Raw genomic sequence first — 17169 nt, 5'->3', positions numbered from 1 at the left:
TCCCTCCTTCAGGGAACGAGGGTTACCATACGTAACAGAGACGTTTTTCATTAACTAAATATCTACTTTTTAATAGCATTTAATGATAAGTGTAAATATCTAAAAATCGAATTCAGTTCACTGGATAAGATGATGTATTGCAACGTACTGTAGATTAATGTAATGGTTTCAGTTAATAAATGTAAATAAAAATGTGCAAAGAAATGTGTATTTTTCCAGATACGTTGTCTTCGATTTCTTTTTTTTAGCATTTCCTGTCATTTTCACAGTACACTGGACAACACAAACCTCTTGTTTATCGTAAAACGTGCTAGAGATGTTAAAAAAAGCTACAAAAAAAATTCTAGATGAGAGAATAGCTGTCTCCGTTAGCTGTCACAAACTTTGAGAACAGAGGAACTTTTTGGAGGAAATAGACCATGGCTTTGGGTCCTCCAGGTTTAGGCACCAAGAAAGGCCCTGCCCTTCCAGACAACCTCCCCAGGGGACGCCCTACGTCTTTCAAGTTCCTGACCTTTCACTATCAGTACAAACAGGGTTTAGACAGGGCCTCGACTGAAGCCCCACAATCCCTTGGTCAGAGGTCACCTTTTGTTTTTGGGTTGATACATTCTGATGCTCTGTTAAAACCTAGCTAATGTAGATTTCAATGAAGACTTGACTGAATATCACCCTGCTTTCTATGTCACCCTAAAGTGGTGCTTCCCACATGCTAGTGTAGAGAGCCCTAAGTCTCACGCAACAAACAGTGAGAGAAACAAACAATTTCGTTTTGGACAAACAAATTTGGCAGAACACGGGCTACCCATAAAGAGGAAAACAAAAACAATGTTACAGAAGTGATTGTCAGATTTGAACAAAGTTTTGTGTTATTTCATCGCATTTCCTGCCTGGCTCTTATTGTTGTTCCGTTGTCTTTCAGACTGTGCTTTATATTATTAGTCCACTACGATCGAACCCCCGCAGGTGCCGGTGAACTGTCCAGGGATGACTGAGAAGCACGTCGAGTTAGAGAGGCAAGAGTTGGGTCGACTAGGGAAGAAGGCGGGAAAAGTTTGTACCAGCCAATCACATTGCTGGAGAGGTCCAGCTCCTCTAGTAGGATTTGTGCAACTCCCATGAAGGATTTGTGGTCCATTCGCCCATAATCTCCCCAGACAATTACCTAATAGGATGAAAATCAACAGATTCATCAGTGGATGGCCCTCTCAGGTCACATAATCAAAGTTAATAATATCTAATCCCACGAATGTGATCCATTTAAACTAGACACGCAGCCCTTCAATGCCATTTTCTCACAGAAGTCTCGTTCAGCTGCCTCATCAACTGGATTGAAACTACATGTTGAAAAAAGACCAATAAACCACATGACTCACTTGTAACACTTTACCCTGTGGACTTTCTTCAAACTGCAGCGTTTGCTGGTACAGCGGGTCGAGTGTCTTGCGTGCAATTTTTGTCTTCTTCTTAGCTACATACGCCCCGTTGTGTAGAAGATAGACTTTGACATATGGAGCTATGTAAAGAATGAATCAAATTAGGCAGATATTAACAATGTATACTGACATTAGTCAGTAGACTAGCTCTGATAAATCTGACTGCTTTTTGTATCAGCAAGGACTGCTCGATGAGTTATATGCTGGCTGAGTAATAAGATACATATGGAGCTTGAATCACATGCAGTGAGTTCAGAATAGAGCAGAAGTGACTCACCGGGGAGTGATTTGGACCCTGGTTTTTGGATGAGACCGCGTGCTCTTATCACCTCCACCTCCAGCTGGCCTTTCTTATTCACCATGCCAATCTGAATGTCACCTGGATATCACAGAATATGCAAGTAAAACCAATGACTAAAAATATCCATTTTATTTAAATGGTACATTTGCTTAATGCATTTACTCAAATGGTTCATGCAAAAAACATTATTGACATACTGCGGTTTCCATAAGCAGTTATTTTTTCTTATTTTGTACTGAAATATGTAAGTGAATTAGGGATGTAAATTTAATGTATTTAGTATAATTACAAATACAGAAATAATAATACAACAGAACTAAATTCTAAATTATTTCTATTCATCTACCTTAATAATATAATGTCTGAAATTACATTGGTGCCTTTTTTTCAACAAATATTTATATATGCAATCAATTAATTAAATAAAATTCATAAAATTAATCACAATCAATAGCATATATAATTATGTATAATGAATTAAGATTTGTAAACAACTTACAGCAAATGGGAAAGGATAGTATGCTACAAGGGAGAAAGAGTTTTTAGAAAAAAAATTAAAAACTTCACAAAATAAAAAATAAAAAAATCTTACCAATTGCTGGTGTGGCAAGGGTTTGTCGACCAACTAATTGAGCAGGGCCCAGTCCATCCAGAAAGTCACTGAATTGAGTCTCGACTCGAACTGCTGGGAATATTGGACTGACCAAGACAAACATTGATAAGAAATACTGCAGGTGTTGTTCTTTCTGACTTTTTAAGGAAATTTAAGGCTGGAATGATTTTTAAATCTGAATAGATTTTTAAAATACTAGGCATCATACACTTAGCGACTTTGTGAATAGTGACAAAGGAAAACTGGCCATCATACACTAAATGACTGAGGATCATTCACTACCAGACTTTCAAGTTGTTCTGATCACAACAAACTCACGCAGAAACGTTCAGGAGATGAAACAACATGTGAAAACAACGTGTGTTCTAAAATTGGCTGTTTCTAAAAAAAAAAAAGTCTGTGACCATCATACACTACTCAATTTTCTACGGAATCTGTCAACTGCACTCTGCAGACTAGCTCTGACTTTCGGCAACTAGCATGGACTTATCTAAACTGTAAATCTGGGGAAAATCGGGGAAAAATCATGTAGTGTACTCCAGTCTTTATTAATGAGATCTGAGATTTTTGGAGAGGAAAAAAATCTATGTTTAATCGGTCTTGTTTTAATGATCAATGTACCCAAAGTATTGTAGGTTTGTATGCAGACATGTTGTTCCCACAAACTGAACAGCTTTTTTTTTTAATGGCATAATGGCAATGCCTGACTGACTTTTGTCATGGTAACAGGAAGGACACTTAAGGAGGCTGCAGTTTCTCGACAATAATAATCTTGGCTTAAGATGGGGAAAATATGAAAAATTTTAAATTATGTTGGATCATTATAAATACAGAAACAGGAAATTGCTCCAAATTACCCATATTTTAGGACAGCCATGTACATACAAGAACTGGCTATTGGTATGAAATGATAACAAGAACAAATGTTTCCACGTTGTTTTAGAGAATATGCAACAGATGTTCGGAAAAGTGCACCAAAAACTGCACCAATGCAGTGCAATATACAAAAAAAGAAAAAAAATTCTCATGGGGGAATTCCTGCATATATTTAAAAGTATGCCAGATTGTGTTACTAATAAAGCACAAGGAAATGTACCTGCCCTCTGAGTTGTAGCTGTTCATGCTTCCGTTGTTGGATTCACGGCTGGGTTGACGACTCATATTCCTCTGCAATTCCACAGCCATTCCCGTCTCCTGACTGCGCTGGATCGTCCCTTGACTGCCCTTTGACTTCTTATTGGATGCCTCTGAAGATGGACAGATTTCACAAACAATCAGGAAAAGAGACTTTTAAGAGTAGTTTGTATCATTCATTTTAGAGGAAAAAAAAGGAGAAATCAGTATCTCTCACATGATTTTCTGTGATAAAGTTTTAAAAAGTTGGATCAATGTCCTCTCTAAACAATACTGGTCAAGCTGCACACTATCTCTTTACTATACTACATCCTTTTTTATATTAAAAGCACACAGCAAAATAATTGGACAGTGCTTGTAGCTCCCACCGGGATGGACGCAAACCGTACTGCATTAACCACCCCCCTTTATCGCTCTTAAAAACAAGGGCATGTCTCCTCATCCTGAATCCCTTTTTGTCTGCTTACATAAAACAGAGAGAACAAAATGCAGTTCCCCCGGAGGTCTTAGACTCCTCTAATGTGCTTTCAAGAGTTTTTCAAAAGGAACAAGCTCTGTGGCAGTGACAAGAGTCGCCTGATGAAAAATCTTATTATACCAAACAATGCAGAGTAAGTCCTGACATCTGAAAGCACTAAAATGGCCACAGGTGCCCTTTTGAAAAGACGCTGTTCATGTTTGATGAGGACAAACCATAGCTAAAGCATAAACTTGAACTCGTAGCAATATACTAATCAAGACAAATGCTGAATTCGGAACCACACACTCTCTTACTACTCTTACTATTTTCACTGTATTGTTATATGGCAGAAATAGTAGGAGTAGTATGCTTGTACGCAGTTCTGAATTCAGCATAAGTGGGCTTAAAATGCAGTGTCATAAACACTGAGTGCCCTCTTGTGTTGTCTAGCAATAATACTTAAAATGGAAATCTTGAAAACATTTATATAAACTGGTTTCCAAGGCTCATTGGCCAAAATGCGCCTATTCTGTGATTTCTGCAAATTATATTACATTGCTTCTTACACATTTCACAACACTTTCAGACTGAAATGTGCAATAAAAACTGGTGATAAAAGCATGTAAAATTATCACTGGCTTCTACAAGACTTCGAGCTCTTTTATCGTGACGTGTTTCACGGGACTAGTCTTTGATTGCTAAGTTTACTACATACATATCGAGTTGATTTTCTGAAAATGTATCAGATTACAAATCATGCACAATGGTAAAAATGTTTTGAGGTCATAACATTGTATTGTGCAAGGAACCATGTGAAAATAAGTCTTATTTAATCTACCCCTGTTGTCATAATTAGTTTGAAAAGGAATAGTTATTGGGGTTTTACTACGACTAGTGTTTATTTCATCTGGAACATGCAGTGAATTATATTTATAGGCATGTTTTTGGAAACAAAAATGTAGGTAGAGGCAAATTGATTCAATGAGCATATGTTGTGCCAAAAATTAGATTTTATGTGACTAAATCAGCCTGACCACATTAGGTTAGACCAATACAAAGACATTTCTCTGAGTCAGATCAAGTAGAAATTCTAAAGTTTACAAATGTATGTTACATTTGTTTTAATTATTGTGCTTAAAAATAAATAAAATCTCATTTTTAATTCACATAAAAATTTAAATAGGGAATAAAATAACAGGATGAGGTTTTTTTTTTTTTGATTTAAAGTCCCCATGAAAGTTAGTATCAATATGTTAGTCTTAAGGTTATCTATAAGGCAGTGTGCTCCAAAACAGTAACAAAAGTCGCATTTAGAAGATATAAGCATTCAAAGCTTGCAGTTCGTCACTTCCGCCAAAACGGCTCAACAATTTTTTTGACGTCACGTCAGATTGTGGCTGGCATACCCTGTCAAATGCGGCTTTACGGAGCTCAACGGCTCTGAGCGGCTTTAGCCCAAGCTGTGATATAAACAAACATTATTGGCTATTTTAAAAAGGGTCGGGGCTGCTTGATATGTCCCGCCCTGTCTTCCTGTTTCAGTTAAAATGACGTCAACACATAGAGTAATGCTGCGTGTTTCTAAGCATTTCAGGGGACCTTTAAATGCACTGTGGCATTATTGGTTAATATAACACATAATGCCGAGTTGGCACATAATGCCGAGCTACAGACACTAACCTGTTTGACTGATCTGTGAGGTGCTTCGGCTGCGACGGTTTCCCACGATAGCCACGAATCGAGCATTGAGACTGGAGCGACGTTTTTTTGCTCCGGTTCCGACTGTTCCCAGGGCAGTGTCAGACTGGCTGCCGTCTGTTCGCTCAGTTGCGTTGATGTCACCACTAACACTTGTGCTCTTTAGCATATTTCGACCAGATGAGGTTCTGACTTGACGACTGTAAGCAAGTAAAAATTAGATGAACAGCTGAGACAAATTAGTTGATACAGTATACAAAGGTAAGACACTAACTGACACTAAACAGACACTAACTGTTGAAAATTATATTCAGAATGCTTTATTCTTTTTGAGGTGTACTAAAATAACTAAAATAATATTATAAAAAAAAAACGCCCTTAGCATTTGCCTATTTCGCCTATGCGATGGGCCGGCCCTGAAAATCAGTCTCCTTAAAATCATTTGACAAGTTTTATTTCCTGTTTTCCTGTTTGATGTGCTTCTTGAAAATGTGGGGTGGCACTCCACATCACATTTTGATCCGTTTCTTTAGAAGACATACAGTAGACTGTACAGTTTTAAAGGATATGTCTGTCTAAAGTGAATTATCTGTCTTATGTGAATTAAGTTTAGGAGTACACTATCATATAGATAGTTTTAAAGGGAACGTTTCAGTTTACTTGACTGTAACCCTGTTCCCTGAAAAAGGGGGAACGAGATGCTGCATTTCAATAACGCTGATGAGAACATTCTTTGTTTGACTGGTTGTGAAGCACGTGTGCCAACACCCAAGAATTGGCTTAAATAACCTCGGTGGGTGACGTCATTTGATTACATGCACCTGCAGGTTATAAATAGATGCGAAATGGACATACCTTCAGGTTAAACCCTTGTCTGAAGAGACGCTCAGTCACACCTACAGTGCGGCATTGAGGCGCAGCATCTCGTTCCTGCTTTTTCAGGGAACAGGGTTACAGTTAAGTAACCTGAGACGTTCCCTATCAAAAGCTACTCTCGATGCTGCGTTTCAATAATGCTGATGGGAACGAGAATACCAAAGCGGCTGCACTGGAAGTGTCTGGACCCCCCAAGGTTGTGTAGTGTGTGCACAAACATTGAAGAGGTCTCAGACATGACTCTGGGATGTTGACTCAAGGACACGCGAGCCCGGAGTAGCATGGAGTAGCTTACTCGGTTGCGGCCCCCATAGCATATGAAAAGCTGCTAGTGTGGTGGACGTAAATCTGAAGAGCATGTACTGGACACAGTAAATCAAGTCTTTCTTGCTTCGGTGTCATGAACGGCGGAGGGCAGAAGGCTTCAAGAACCACCGGATGTATGGTCGAGAATGGAACGTTCGGAATATAATTAGGGTGAGGATGCAAAATAGCTTTGATCAGCCCAGGGGCAAAGTCTAGGCAGGATGGTGAGACTGACAGAGCCTGCAAATCCCCATCTCTCTTCAGATAATAATAGCAATTAGAAAAAACATCTTTAGGGTCAGAAAACTGACAGGTGCTGACTCTAGTGGTTCGAAAGGGGTGTCAACCAGACCCTCGAGCACTACAGCTAAGTCCAATGAAGGGGCTGCCGCTCTAGTGGGAGGCCTCAACCGCTTGGCTCCACGAATAAAGCGGGCAACTAGAGGGAGCTTTCCCACAGAAACCCCATCAATCAGAGCATGGCAAGCCGAAATAGCGGCCACATAGGTTCTGAGAATACCAGGACATGTGCCTGAGGACAGATTCTCTTGTAGAAACTCCAGCACTGAAACAATTTGGCAGTGAACTGGATCTGCATGGTGTGTCATACACCAACTTTCGAAAACACGCCATCTGAGGGCATAACTTCTTCTAGTGGAAGGAGCCCTAGCACTTAGAATAGTCTCTACTATGTCGGCTGGAAGTCCAGCATCTCTTAGTTGGTCCCCCTCAGAGGCCAGACATGAAGGTTCCAGAGCCCGGGCCAGGGATGAAACACTGTCCCCTGTGCCTGAGAGAGAAGATCCCTCCTGAACGGAATCGCCCACGGCGAGCCGTCGAGGAGGGATATTAGATCTGAGAACCACACTCTGGTCGGCCAACGGGGCGCTATCAGTAAGAGGTGAAACCCTTGTTGACGGACCTTGGCCAGGACTCCCCGGAGCAGAGTGATCGTAGGAAATGCGTAAAGATGCAGTATGGGCCACATATGGGCCATCACGTCCAAACCCAGGGGAGCTGGAGGAGTCAGAGAGAAGTAGAGGGGACATTGTTCTGTCATTGTGCTGTCCATGCATTTTGTGTATGTGCGGGATGACAAGGCTAGGCCGAATGGAAGAACCCGATACTGGTAAGCTTCACCCTCGAAAGTGAACCTCAGGAACTTCCTGTGTTGTGGCAAGATCTCTATGTGAAAATATGTGTCCTTGAGATCGATCGTCACGAACCAATCGCCTGATTGGATCTGAGACACAATCATCCTGATTGTCAACATTTTGAAATTTGTTCTGAGGTAGCGGCTCAACCCGCGAAGATCTAAAATTGGACACAAGCCCCCATCTTTCTTGGGAACCAGAAAATACCGGCTGTAATAGTCTGACTCTCTGTCTGGCAGGGGAACACGTTCTATGATCCCTTTGTCCAGCAGAGCTTGCAATTCCTGTGTCAACAAATGCACTCGTTCTGGTTTCACGGAAGTGGAGACCACGCCATTGAAACGCGGAGGACAATATGCAAACTGAATCCTGTAGCCGTTCCCTACAGTCCTTTCAACCCATGGAGAGATATTTGGCAGTAGCTTCAACGCTACCAGTTTCTCTGAAAGGGGCACTAGTTTTGACACTTTGTTGGGGGGGATGTTAGATGTCCGGCGTCCCAAAACGTGGCAGGAGGCAACTGAACACGTAACATTTCATTGGAGTCTGCTGCTCTGTGAAACACCAGTGGCGGCGGAGATTGTACAGTGGCCCCCTGAGGGTGCTAGGAAGGAGCCTCTACTCTCTGTTGGAACTATTCGCGCCCCTCCCCGGGGGGGCACACCCCCACGGTCCCGGGTGCTCGACCCTGTTCGTCCTCAGATCCGGCTTCTTGCTTGGCTGCTGAGAGTGGCGAGCCGCTCCCCAGTCCCTTCGAGTGGGCACACGGCTTGCCACACTCTCCTTCTGTGACTCTCGCCACCGCACTGGGTTGGGGCTAAGTGGGCGACAGCCCCGACGCCTGAGCATGGCGGGGGAGAAACTTATCAAATGCCTCTGCGTGTCTCCCGGAACCTACTGATGACCGTATTCATTGAGTCGTCAAATAGGACGGAAGGTGACACAGGGGCATCAAAGAGGTACACCTTGTCCCTATCCTTGATGCCCGTGAGGTTGAGCCACAGTTGTCTCTCCATGGCAACCATAGCAGCCATAGAACGGCCAGTGGCGCGGGCTGTCTGCTTGGTCGCACAAAGAGACAGATCCGTGGCTCGGTGCAGCTCTGAAAACGCCTCACTAATGCTCCTGGCCGTGCTCAGGTCCTTCAGCAGAACCGCCATGGTGTGCAGGGCAGCACCAGCCTGACCCGCTGCTTGAAACGCCTTCCCCACCAGCGAGGATGTTAATCTGCAAGAGATCGATGTTGGGATCTCTCCCCCTGGCCACCCGACAGAAATCTGTCATTTAACTTGGAGTGCCTGGGGTTCTCTTGCTCTTGTGGCCAGTCCAATTTAAGCCTGGCCACAGCGTCAATCACCACCTCCAGCAATTCCTCAAATTATTTGTCATCGTGTGAGGATTGCTCAGAGTTGGCGCTCTCCGTTTCCATTTCGCCAGAAGAAAGAGAACCCGCGTCCTCGGCTCGCTCTGAAGAAGTGCCAGGGTGCACTTCAGCAGCGAGGGCGGAGACATAGCGAGGTTATTTAGACTTACCCACCAAGGTTATTTAAGCAAATTCTTGGCGTGTTGACACACGTGCTTCACAACCGGTCGAACAAAAAATGTTCTCATCAGCATTATTGAAACGCAGCATCGAGAGTAGCTTTTGATAGGGAACACAGTGACTAAAAGACTCAAAAGTGTAATTTTGCTTAATGAGGTTCTTAAAACTATATTTACATTTGAGTTAACAGAACTGTGTTAATTAAACAGCAACATTTTTGGTTTATTTGTTCGAACTGTCTATATTATGACGCAGCCATGTCCTCTGCTGCCCCCTGGGGGTTCGGAGGAGCTGCCGTGTGTCTGCGCCCTATGACGGATTCAAGGTACTGCAGGACTGTCCAGTTGCACTCTCCCCATCATCTCCACACCCTAACCCCCTCTCTGCTGGACATAGGGTGGGGATAGGAAGTAAGGAGGCGGGTCTCTCTTCCATAGGCTGGAGGGTAGTGACAGAGGGTGAGCAGACAGGAGTGTTGGTTTGGGAGGATCCAGTGCTGACTCAGTATTGGGATGTATGAGGTGACGCATGCAAAGATGGCTCTGATACACACAATGCAATGCACAGGACATACATTTACACAGACACAGAGAGTGGGATGTAAATGAAGCCGAATACAAACAAATAAAATCAAACAGCATGCACAATGAACCTCTCAAACTACATGTAGTGTAAAGGATCATTTTAAGACAGCAGAGAAGAATATTCCATTACAATATGAATAGTTGAATCCTCTTTTTGGTAAAATTAAGATATATCAAATAATAAAAAGATTAAAATGAATATATATAATAAATATATTAATACTTTCTCAATTTTTCAACATCAGTATTTTAGTTTACAATTCATGAATGTATAGAAAAACGTATATTTTAGACAATATAACATTTTAGTTCTTCACTATTTTTAACAACATTCTACCTTCACAAGCTAATTTTAAAGGTTAATAAATATTTCATAGTCAATTTATGTATCAAAAATGGCATGCATTGTAATCATAAAAAATTAGCTTTATAAAATAGTTTTAAATGTTAAGTTTGTCACACTAGGCAACTTCCCAAAATGATTTCACGTCAAATACCTATGTTTGTTTGAACCAAGCAGACTTCATTTAAATTGATATCTGGTGTGTGGCTTCAAATTGATCAGAAACATTGAAGATATAATTGGTTAGTAAAGCCCAAAGATGTCAGAAAAGAGAGAGGAAATGAATCGATAGGATGTTCGTTATTCCAAAAACAATGTCCAATTAAAGATACCAACTTAAAACAGTTTTTCTAACCCATTTAAGGCATTTGGTGATATGTTTATGATATGTATTGATTCTGCTTATCCACTTTGGCCATACAATTTTTCTAGTGACTAGTGACTCAAGAACATTAATTTTTATTTGTATACAGAACTATTCACAATTTTTGTGATTTTATAGCATCTTTAAAGAAAATCATGATGTCTTAAACTGTGGCAAGGACAAAAACAAAAATGTTAGATGTTTAAGATGTGGAGGGGGGAAAGCCTCAAGAAGAACCAGACTTAGCTAGAGGATCATATACTAAATAATGTCTATCAATGTCTAGTATCTAGTTACTTAGAATGTGTAATACAAGTTAAGTGTTTATTAAATAATTGTAATGATTTTTTTTTCAATAAGTCAAAGTTTTCAATTTTAAAAGCATTTCAAGGATTACTGAATTATTAATATTTTAACAATTAATATAACAATTAAAACCATTCTTTTTTTTTCATTTTATATTTACATTTATGTAGTTTATCTTTTTAATTATATGCTTTTATCTGAAGTGACATAATTGCACTCAAGGTATACTTATTTATCAATTCATGCACTCTACGGTAATAAATCCCATAACCATGGCATTGTTAATGACATGCTCAATGCCAGGAATGCTATTTTTTCTTAGCATTGTCATTGCCTCCTGTCTATGTAAATTAGTCTTATTATAGAATGTGCCATGTTCACAAAAGTACGTTTGCACTATTACCAACCATAGTATGCAGGTGGTAAATGGAATTTCATTTAAGAGAGATGTTTGCCTACATTTTCTAGTGGTCATGGCAGCAGTAATTCATCAAATGAGAATCAAATGTTGGAGAAGAACTGGGCACATGTCCAGATGTGCGGTGTGGTTGAGCATGCTTTTTGCATTTTAAAGAGCCGACAATGGAATTTGGATTGCTGGGATCATACAGTCCCAGTGAAGTATGATTGATTGCGGTAGTCTGCTGGCCAGCAAGATGAGAAGATTTGTTGAGTAATTTTCTATGCGCTGTTTGCAAAGTTCTTTTAGCAAATGAGAAGGTAAAACAATGCAGAAAGTGTATGTAAATAACCAGTGCTATCAGCAGAAATAAGACAATAAGGTAAGGAAAAACTTTTATTCGGTGGTGGTTAAGGTGAAGACTTGGGCAGGGGGAGCTGGTCCCTGTTACCTCACATCTCCAGCCACCGTATGACGCCTGCGTTTAAGCTCCTCAGAGAAACGTCTCTTTCCCAAACTCCTCCGGTTGTCTGTTCCATTCACCCCCCATGAAATCCTTCTCTCCTTCTTTTCATCTCCTTTACAACTCTCCAACGACTTCGACCTTTGACCCCCAATGCAATATGCATGCATGCAATAGAGCACAAGCCGTAATAGCAAGAAAAGTAAATCATGCAGAAAATAAAAATGTCACAAGCCATGCAGAAGACTTAAGAGCATGCAAATGCCAACACACCATTAATAACAAAAAAGAAATATCACAACCTCAGGACACGCATAAGTTTTTGTGACCCAAATTGAATAATTGCTGCTTTGTATAGAATCATTTTACAATTTTACTTGGGAGAAATATTATGATTGCTGTAGAGGGAGATAAATAAGGATTGCAAGTGAACATTGATGTAATTTTGAGGTGATGGAACAGAATATGATTTTTTTTTTCAGAGAAAGGAAAAATAGCAGAGCGCTAAAGAGAGAGAAAGAGTAAAAAGTACAAAAACTTTTACTGTCATGTCCTATACACATATTAAGTATGTGTGAATTCTGACCTAAGTCTTATCTTCACGGACTTAGGCTGAATATACCTAGTGGGTGTGTAGGGTATAAATTCAATCCACATTTTGAACCCCAATTGTCAAATAAATAAACAAACAAACAACTTGTAGTCATCTATTACATTGTTAATTTAAGGTAACTACTTTTTAATTACTTTTATTACATGACTTTAATAGGATAAACTTGTACCATATTGATTTAAAAATAAAAAGAGACAAACAAAAGTTTTTATGTCTGATTTGTGTAGCTTGTGTTGTTAATATCAGCGTTAATATTTAATATCACACTATCATTTTTACGACCTTGTATTATGTTGCATTTTCTAATAAAGTTAACGGCCACTATCAATTTATAGTTATCCTATTTTTAAACAGTTTATCACACTTGCGGAGTGTTACATTTGGATCCCGTGTGTTTCTTAATAGGCTAACCTGATTCTCCCATGTGGTCTCTCAGACTGAATGGACATGTAGCTGGTGGCACTCAGTCGTGAGGCACTGCTGGCATGGGAGATGGCTGATGCATCGCTCATGTCACTGTCTGATGACCTCGCAGACATGTTATCACAACTCCTCCTCTGATCCTTATACATCTAAACCATCAATGAAAAAAGAATTAGCGACCTGCCATACATAACAGCACTGCCAGACACTTGAGTTGGAGGCCTAAAAAGCAGTTTTACACTCACATCTCTCCTGTTTTTGAGCTCTGCCTCTGGGTCGGGACTAGAGCTGGCATAAGAGGCCGGCCGATGGGAATGTACTCTCATTTGCAACTGACGAGCCCGCTCTTCCACTGCTAGAGCTGCATCAAGACAGAAAGGGGAAAAAAGCAGAAAAATGGAAGAGGGGACAAAGCAATCTCATTTAAAGTAGCACAAAAAAAGTGTTAATTAAAAATGAAATAAGAACATTTGGACAACAGTCGACATCTCTGCCAGTGAACAAACAGTATTTTTTGCTGCAATGTTACTTTTGGTGGAACTGAATGTTAAGTCTTCTCTGCTGGAAAATCCAACCCCTTAACTGTCACCGTTAAGCCTGTGGGATGCTTGGTGCTCTTTTTTTGTTGTCCTTTTTATCCATCAAATCTTTAAGTAATCAGCATAAATTATAAATCATTTGAAATTCATCATCAAGATTCATCCTGTGAAAACCATTTTGAAATCAGACATTGCGTTACCATGGAAATGGTACTTTAAAATCTTTTGGTGGTCTCCTCCCCTTTAGCGGCAGTGTCAAGTGTCATTACAAAATGCATTACGGTCTTTCAGAATCAAACCATTTTATAATCTTGACAAAAACATATCATTGGAAAGGTCTGAGTCTCAGGATTCCATATTTGGCGGTTATTTTGAATATAAGTAATACTGACAGAGAAATCTAGACATTTGTGACAGAAAAAAATTCATTAAAAAAATTCAATGGAGTTTGGATGGCACCCGGTGGCTGTTTGTGGTATAACGCCCTAAATAAAATCTCACAGAAAACCTCAATTGTTTTCATATCAACTTCAAATTTGGACCATAATTTACTGAGACATAAGGCTTTAATTTTATACCAATTTTAGAGTAAATGTATTTTACCTGTTATGTAAAATATTTATTATATATAAAATATAATACAATTATTAGTGCATTTTCTTTACAGAAAATTTAAACTTCTATAACTTTTTGATACTTACATTTTTTGAAAAAATTCCACTTTTGCAATAATCTGCTAATTTTCATCTTTAAAAAGAGACCAACTTTAGGTCTGTATTCCAAAGTGTTCATAAATTACAATAATTTAAGTTTGGATAGTGCACGTTCATGCCTGTTTTAAAAAATGGGGGTGACAGTTACATATGAATAGGATAAAAAAAGGATTATCAACATACTTCTCCAGTTGACTGATTACAGAACAATTGTTTTTTATTACAAGTTTTATTAAAAGTTCAAATATGTAAATAGCATTATGTGCATATTTGCATATTTTCCAGAAAAGAAAATCTGCACATTGGATAAAGCCAGGTACAAAATTCCTGTTTGAATTTGTTGACATATTAAAGTGATTTTGGGTTTCTATAAATCAGAAAATACTGAAAAGAAAAAAAAATTATGATGTTTTTAGGAATACAATGTTATATAAATCAAGTGAATGTTATATGAGCAAATCCCTTTGTAAAAACCTTAGGAATATAGATTCAAATATGTATGTAAATGCTGCTTTTTAAGATTATGTATTGTAATTGAAATCTACAAATACAAACAGATAATAAAATAAACACTTAAATGTATATATAGATGTATATTGGATGTTTTCTTTCCACTAGTCTGAAAGAAGACATGTTATGGAAGCAAATAAATCCCAAAATCAACCATGGTTTTGCCTGTAGCATCTACATTTTGGAACAATGGTAACTGGTTTTTAACAGCTTCAAACTGTTCATTAGTTGGTTCACGCAGGCAAATCATCTTTGACCAAGAACAAACCATCTAAAGATGGTCAACCTGTTTTTGGAACAAAATGGCTGGTTGACAAGCAAATAACCAACTTGGTTGAGTTACTATATGTTCCAAATATTGTGGCGTTTTGGACAAGCATGTGATCAATTCTAGGGCAAAATGCAGAGAATGGAATGAGATACCTGAGTTAGGTTTCTCCTCAGGTTTACTGTTGACATGGTCTTCATTAAGATGGGGTTGAAGGAATGAGAAATGGCATGAGAAGAGACAGAAAGGAGTAAGGTAGAAAGATCAACAACTTGTTGACCACATGGAAAAAAGGCTACGGATACAGGAGCCATGATATTATATGGCATTTATAAAGGCAACTGGCACTGGGAGAGATTGATGGGTTTTGGGTGTGAATTTGGATGGTACCAGCATTCCAGATTACTGCTGTCTGATTTTGTGAGTATTTAGAAAGAGAGAGAATGAATTGCTTACCTTGCTCTATACTGCTGCTCTTTGCAGGGAGTTGTGGTAGCTGTCTGCCCCTGCGCCCTAATGACGTGGTTCCTGCCGGGGAATAATGTCCACCATGCGGAAGTTCTCTGGGAAGAGAGAGATTTTGTAGGAAAGTAGAAAAATGGACTGATTACTACTTTGCATTAGATTTTAAAATGTTATTAAAATATTTTATTTAATTGTACTACATTATGTACTGTGATTACAGAAGCACAAGAACGCAGATTTGAGATTTGGAGGTGAAATTAGTCATTTTATATTGACTTTTTACGATTAGGACATCACAGTAAGCAGTAGTTCGCAAAATAAAGCAGGTACAGGTACAGCCAAGTTCTGAGGGGCTCCCAGCATGCACCTGTCAGCTCGTGGGGAGTTAGGGCAGGAACCCCCTAAGTTGGTCTGGCCAAAGGCCCTGAGGGGAGGCTCTCTCCTCCTCCTGCCACCCCTGAGGATAGAGGTGGGCTGGAGTCTAAACACAGCCATAGCAGAAAAGGGCAAGGGCAAAAAGATAAAAAAGAGAAATTATGCAATAAAATAACAAAAACTCAGACATCTGAAATGGGTAAACCAATAACAAACAAAGGTAAAAATAGTGAGTAAGAATAAATTGACAGAAAACAAATACAGATAAGTGATAAAGAGATGTTTAAAGGGCTATGATGAGATCTCACCTGTCGCAATCAATGGTTTTCTTGTTAGCTATCTGACAGCTTGGCCTATCCAAATTGCCAGAATGCCTGTGAGATGGAAAATGACTAATCCAGAAAACAAACAGAGTGGGAAAAACAAAAGGAGGAATGTAGGAAGCTAAATGGAAAGACATTATGGAGCTCAAGGCCAGGTGGTGCTTCTTTGACTTTTTTCTTTGAAACAGTTACAGAAAAGGATGGTGAAAACACTTAAGATTATATATATATATTTAAATCATGACAACTCTTAGCTGATTTAACATGGTGATGGATATGACAATGTTAATGTATTTGGTCTTGGTGGAATAGATCTGCTACGCTGCTGCTGCTGTTGGTTATTGCTGTAGTTGTAGATTATTGCTGCTGCTGCAAGCAAGTACAGGAACTTGCGTCTGCCAATGCATACGGCGATACGGTGCCGTGAGTATTTAAGACATACTGCTGCTGCACAAATGGCATATAAAATATCCCGTAGCAGATCTATACAGTTGGAGCTGGGGAAGGTGGAGTGTTTCAGAGAAACTCTGAAAGCACGCTGCAGGAATCTCTAGTGAATGCTAGCCAGCCATATAAATGCAAGGAGGTAAGCTCACTGGCTGCATATGCAGCATGAACCAATCAGCTTGTGCCAAGTTGTTTAACTCTCTGAATATCATCAGTTACGTTAACAACCCATCAGCCTGCACCATCTAGAGTTTCATGACTGAACTAAATATTTATGAAGAGTTAATTTGCAAAATCAGATAACAATTCTAAGGAATCATGCTTTTTCATTGTGCATTCCAATTAATCTCAATTAAATTGCAGTTGGGTTATTTTGATTAAGCTAAAAAATAACTAAAAAAACAGCTATAGCTAACACAATAAAAACATGATAACATAATAAAAAATATATGATTTAAAAAAAACAAAAAAACAAACGGAGTTATCTGTTTTTGCAAATAAACTCTTCATAT

The 17169-nt window shown here is 39.3% G+C and overlaps 1 protein-coding gene across 3 annotated transcripts in view; it reads right to left on the bottom strand.

Annotated features, from left to right (window-relative positions):
- Window positions 1–17169, bottom strand: part of LOC107556701 (regulating synaptic membrane exocytosis protein 1-like) — a 114818-nt gene continuing 97649 nt past the window's right edge. For all 3 annotated transcript variants that reach the window (XM_016239871.1, XM_016239872.1, XM_016239873.1), the window contains 13 exons: window positions 16196–16279; window positions 15880–15993; window positions 15504–15610; window positions 15203–15241; window positions 13263–13378; window positions 13006–13166; window positions 11970–12122; window positions 5625–5842; window positions 3447–3597; window positions 2330–2436; window positions 1714–1815; window positions 1377–1516; window positions 1–1165 (listed from right to left, as the gene is read on the bottom strand). In XM_016239871.1, the coding sequence (XP_016095357.1) occupies window positions 947–1165; window positions 1377–1516; window positions 1714–1815; window positions 2330–2436; window positions 3447–3597; window positions 5625–5842; window positions 11970–12122; window positions 13006–13166; window positions 13263–13378; window positions 15203–15241; window positions 15504–15610; window positions 15880–15993; window positions 16196–16279 (1711 nt within the window). In that variant the 3' untranslated portion in view covers window positions 1–946. The remainder of the gene's footprint in view (window positions 1166–1376; window positions 1517–1713; window positions 1816–2329; window positions 2437–3446; window positions 3598–5624; window positions 5843–11969; window positions 12123–13005; window positions 13167–13262; window positions 13379–15202; window positions 15242–15503; window positions 15611–15879; window positions 15994–16195; window positions 16280–17169) is intronic.

This window comes from Sinocyclocheilus grahami, unplaced genomic scaffold (genome assembly GCF_001515645.1).
Source record: "Sinocyclocheilus grahami isolate Dianchi unplaced genomic scaffold, SAMN03320097.WGS_v1.1 scaffold576.1, whole genome shotgun sequence".
NCBI classification, from domain to species: domain Eukaryota; kingdom Metazoa; phylum Chordata; class Actinopteri; order Cypriniformes; family Cyprinidae; genus Sinocyclocheilus; species Sinocyclocheilus grahami.
This window is presented reverse-complemented; position numbering and strand designations above follow the sequence as displayed.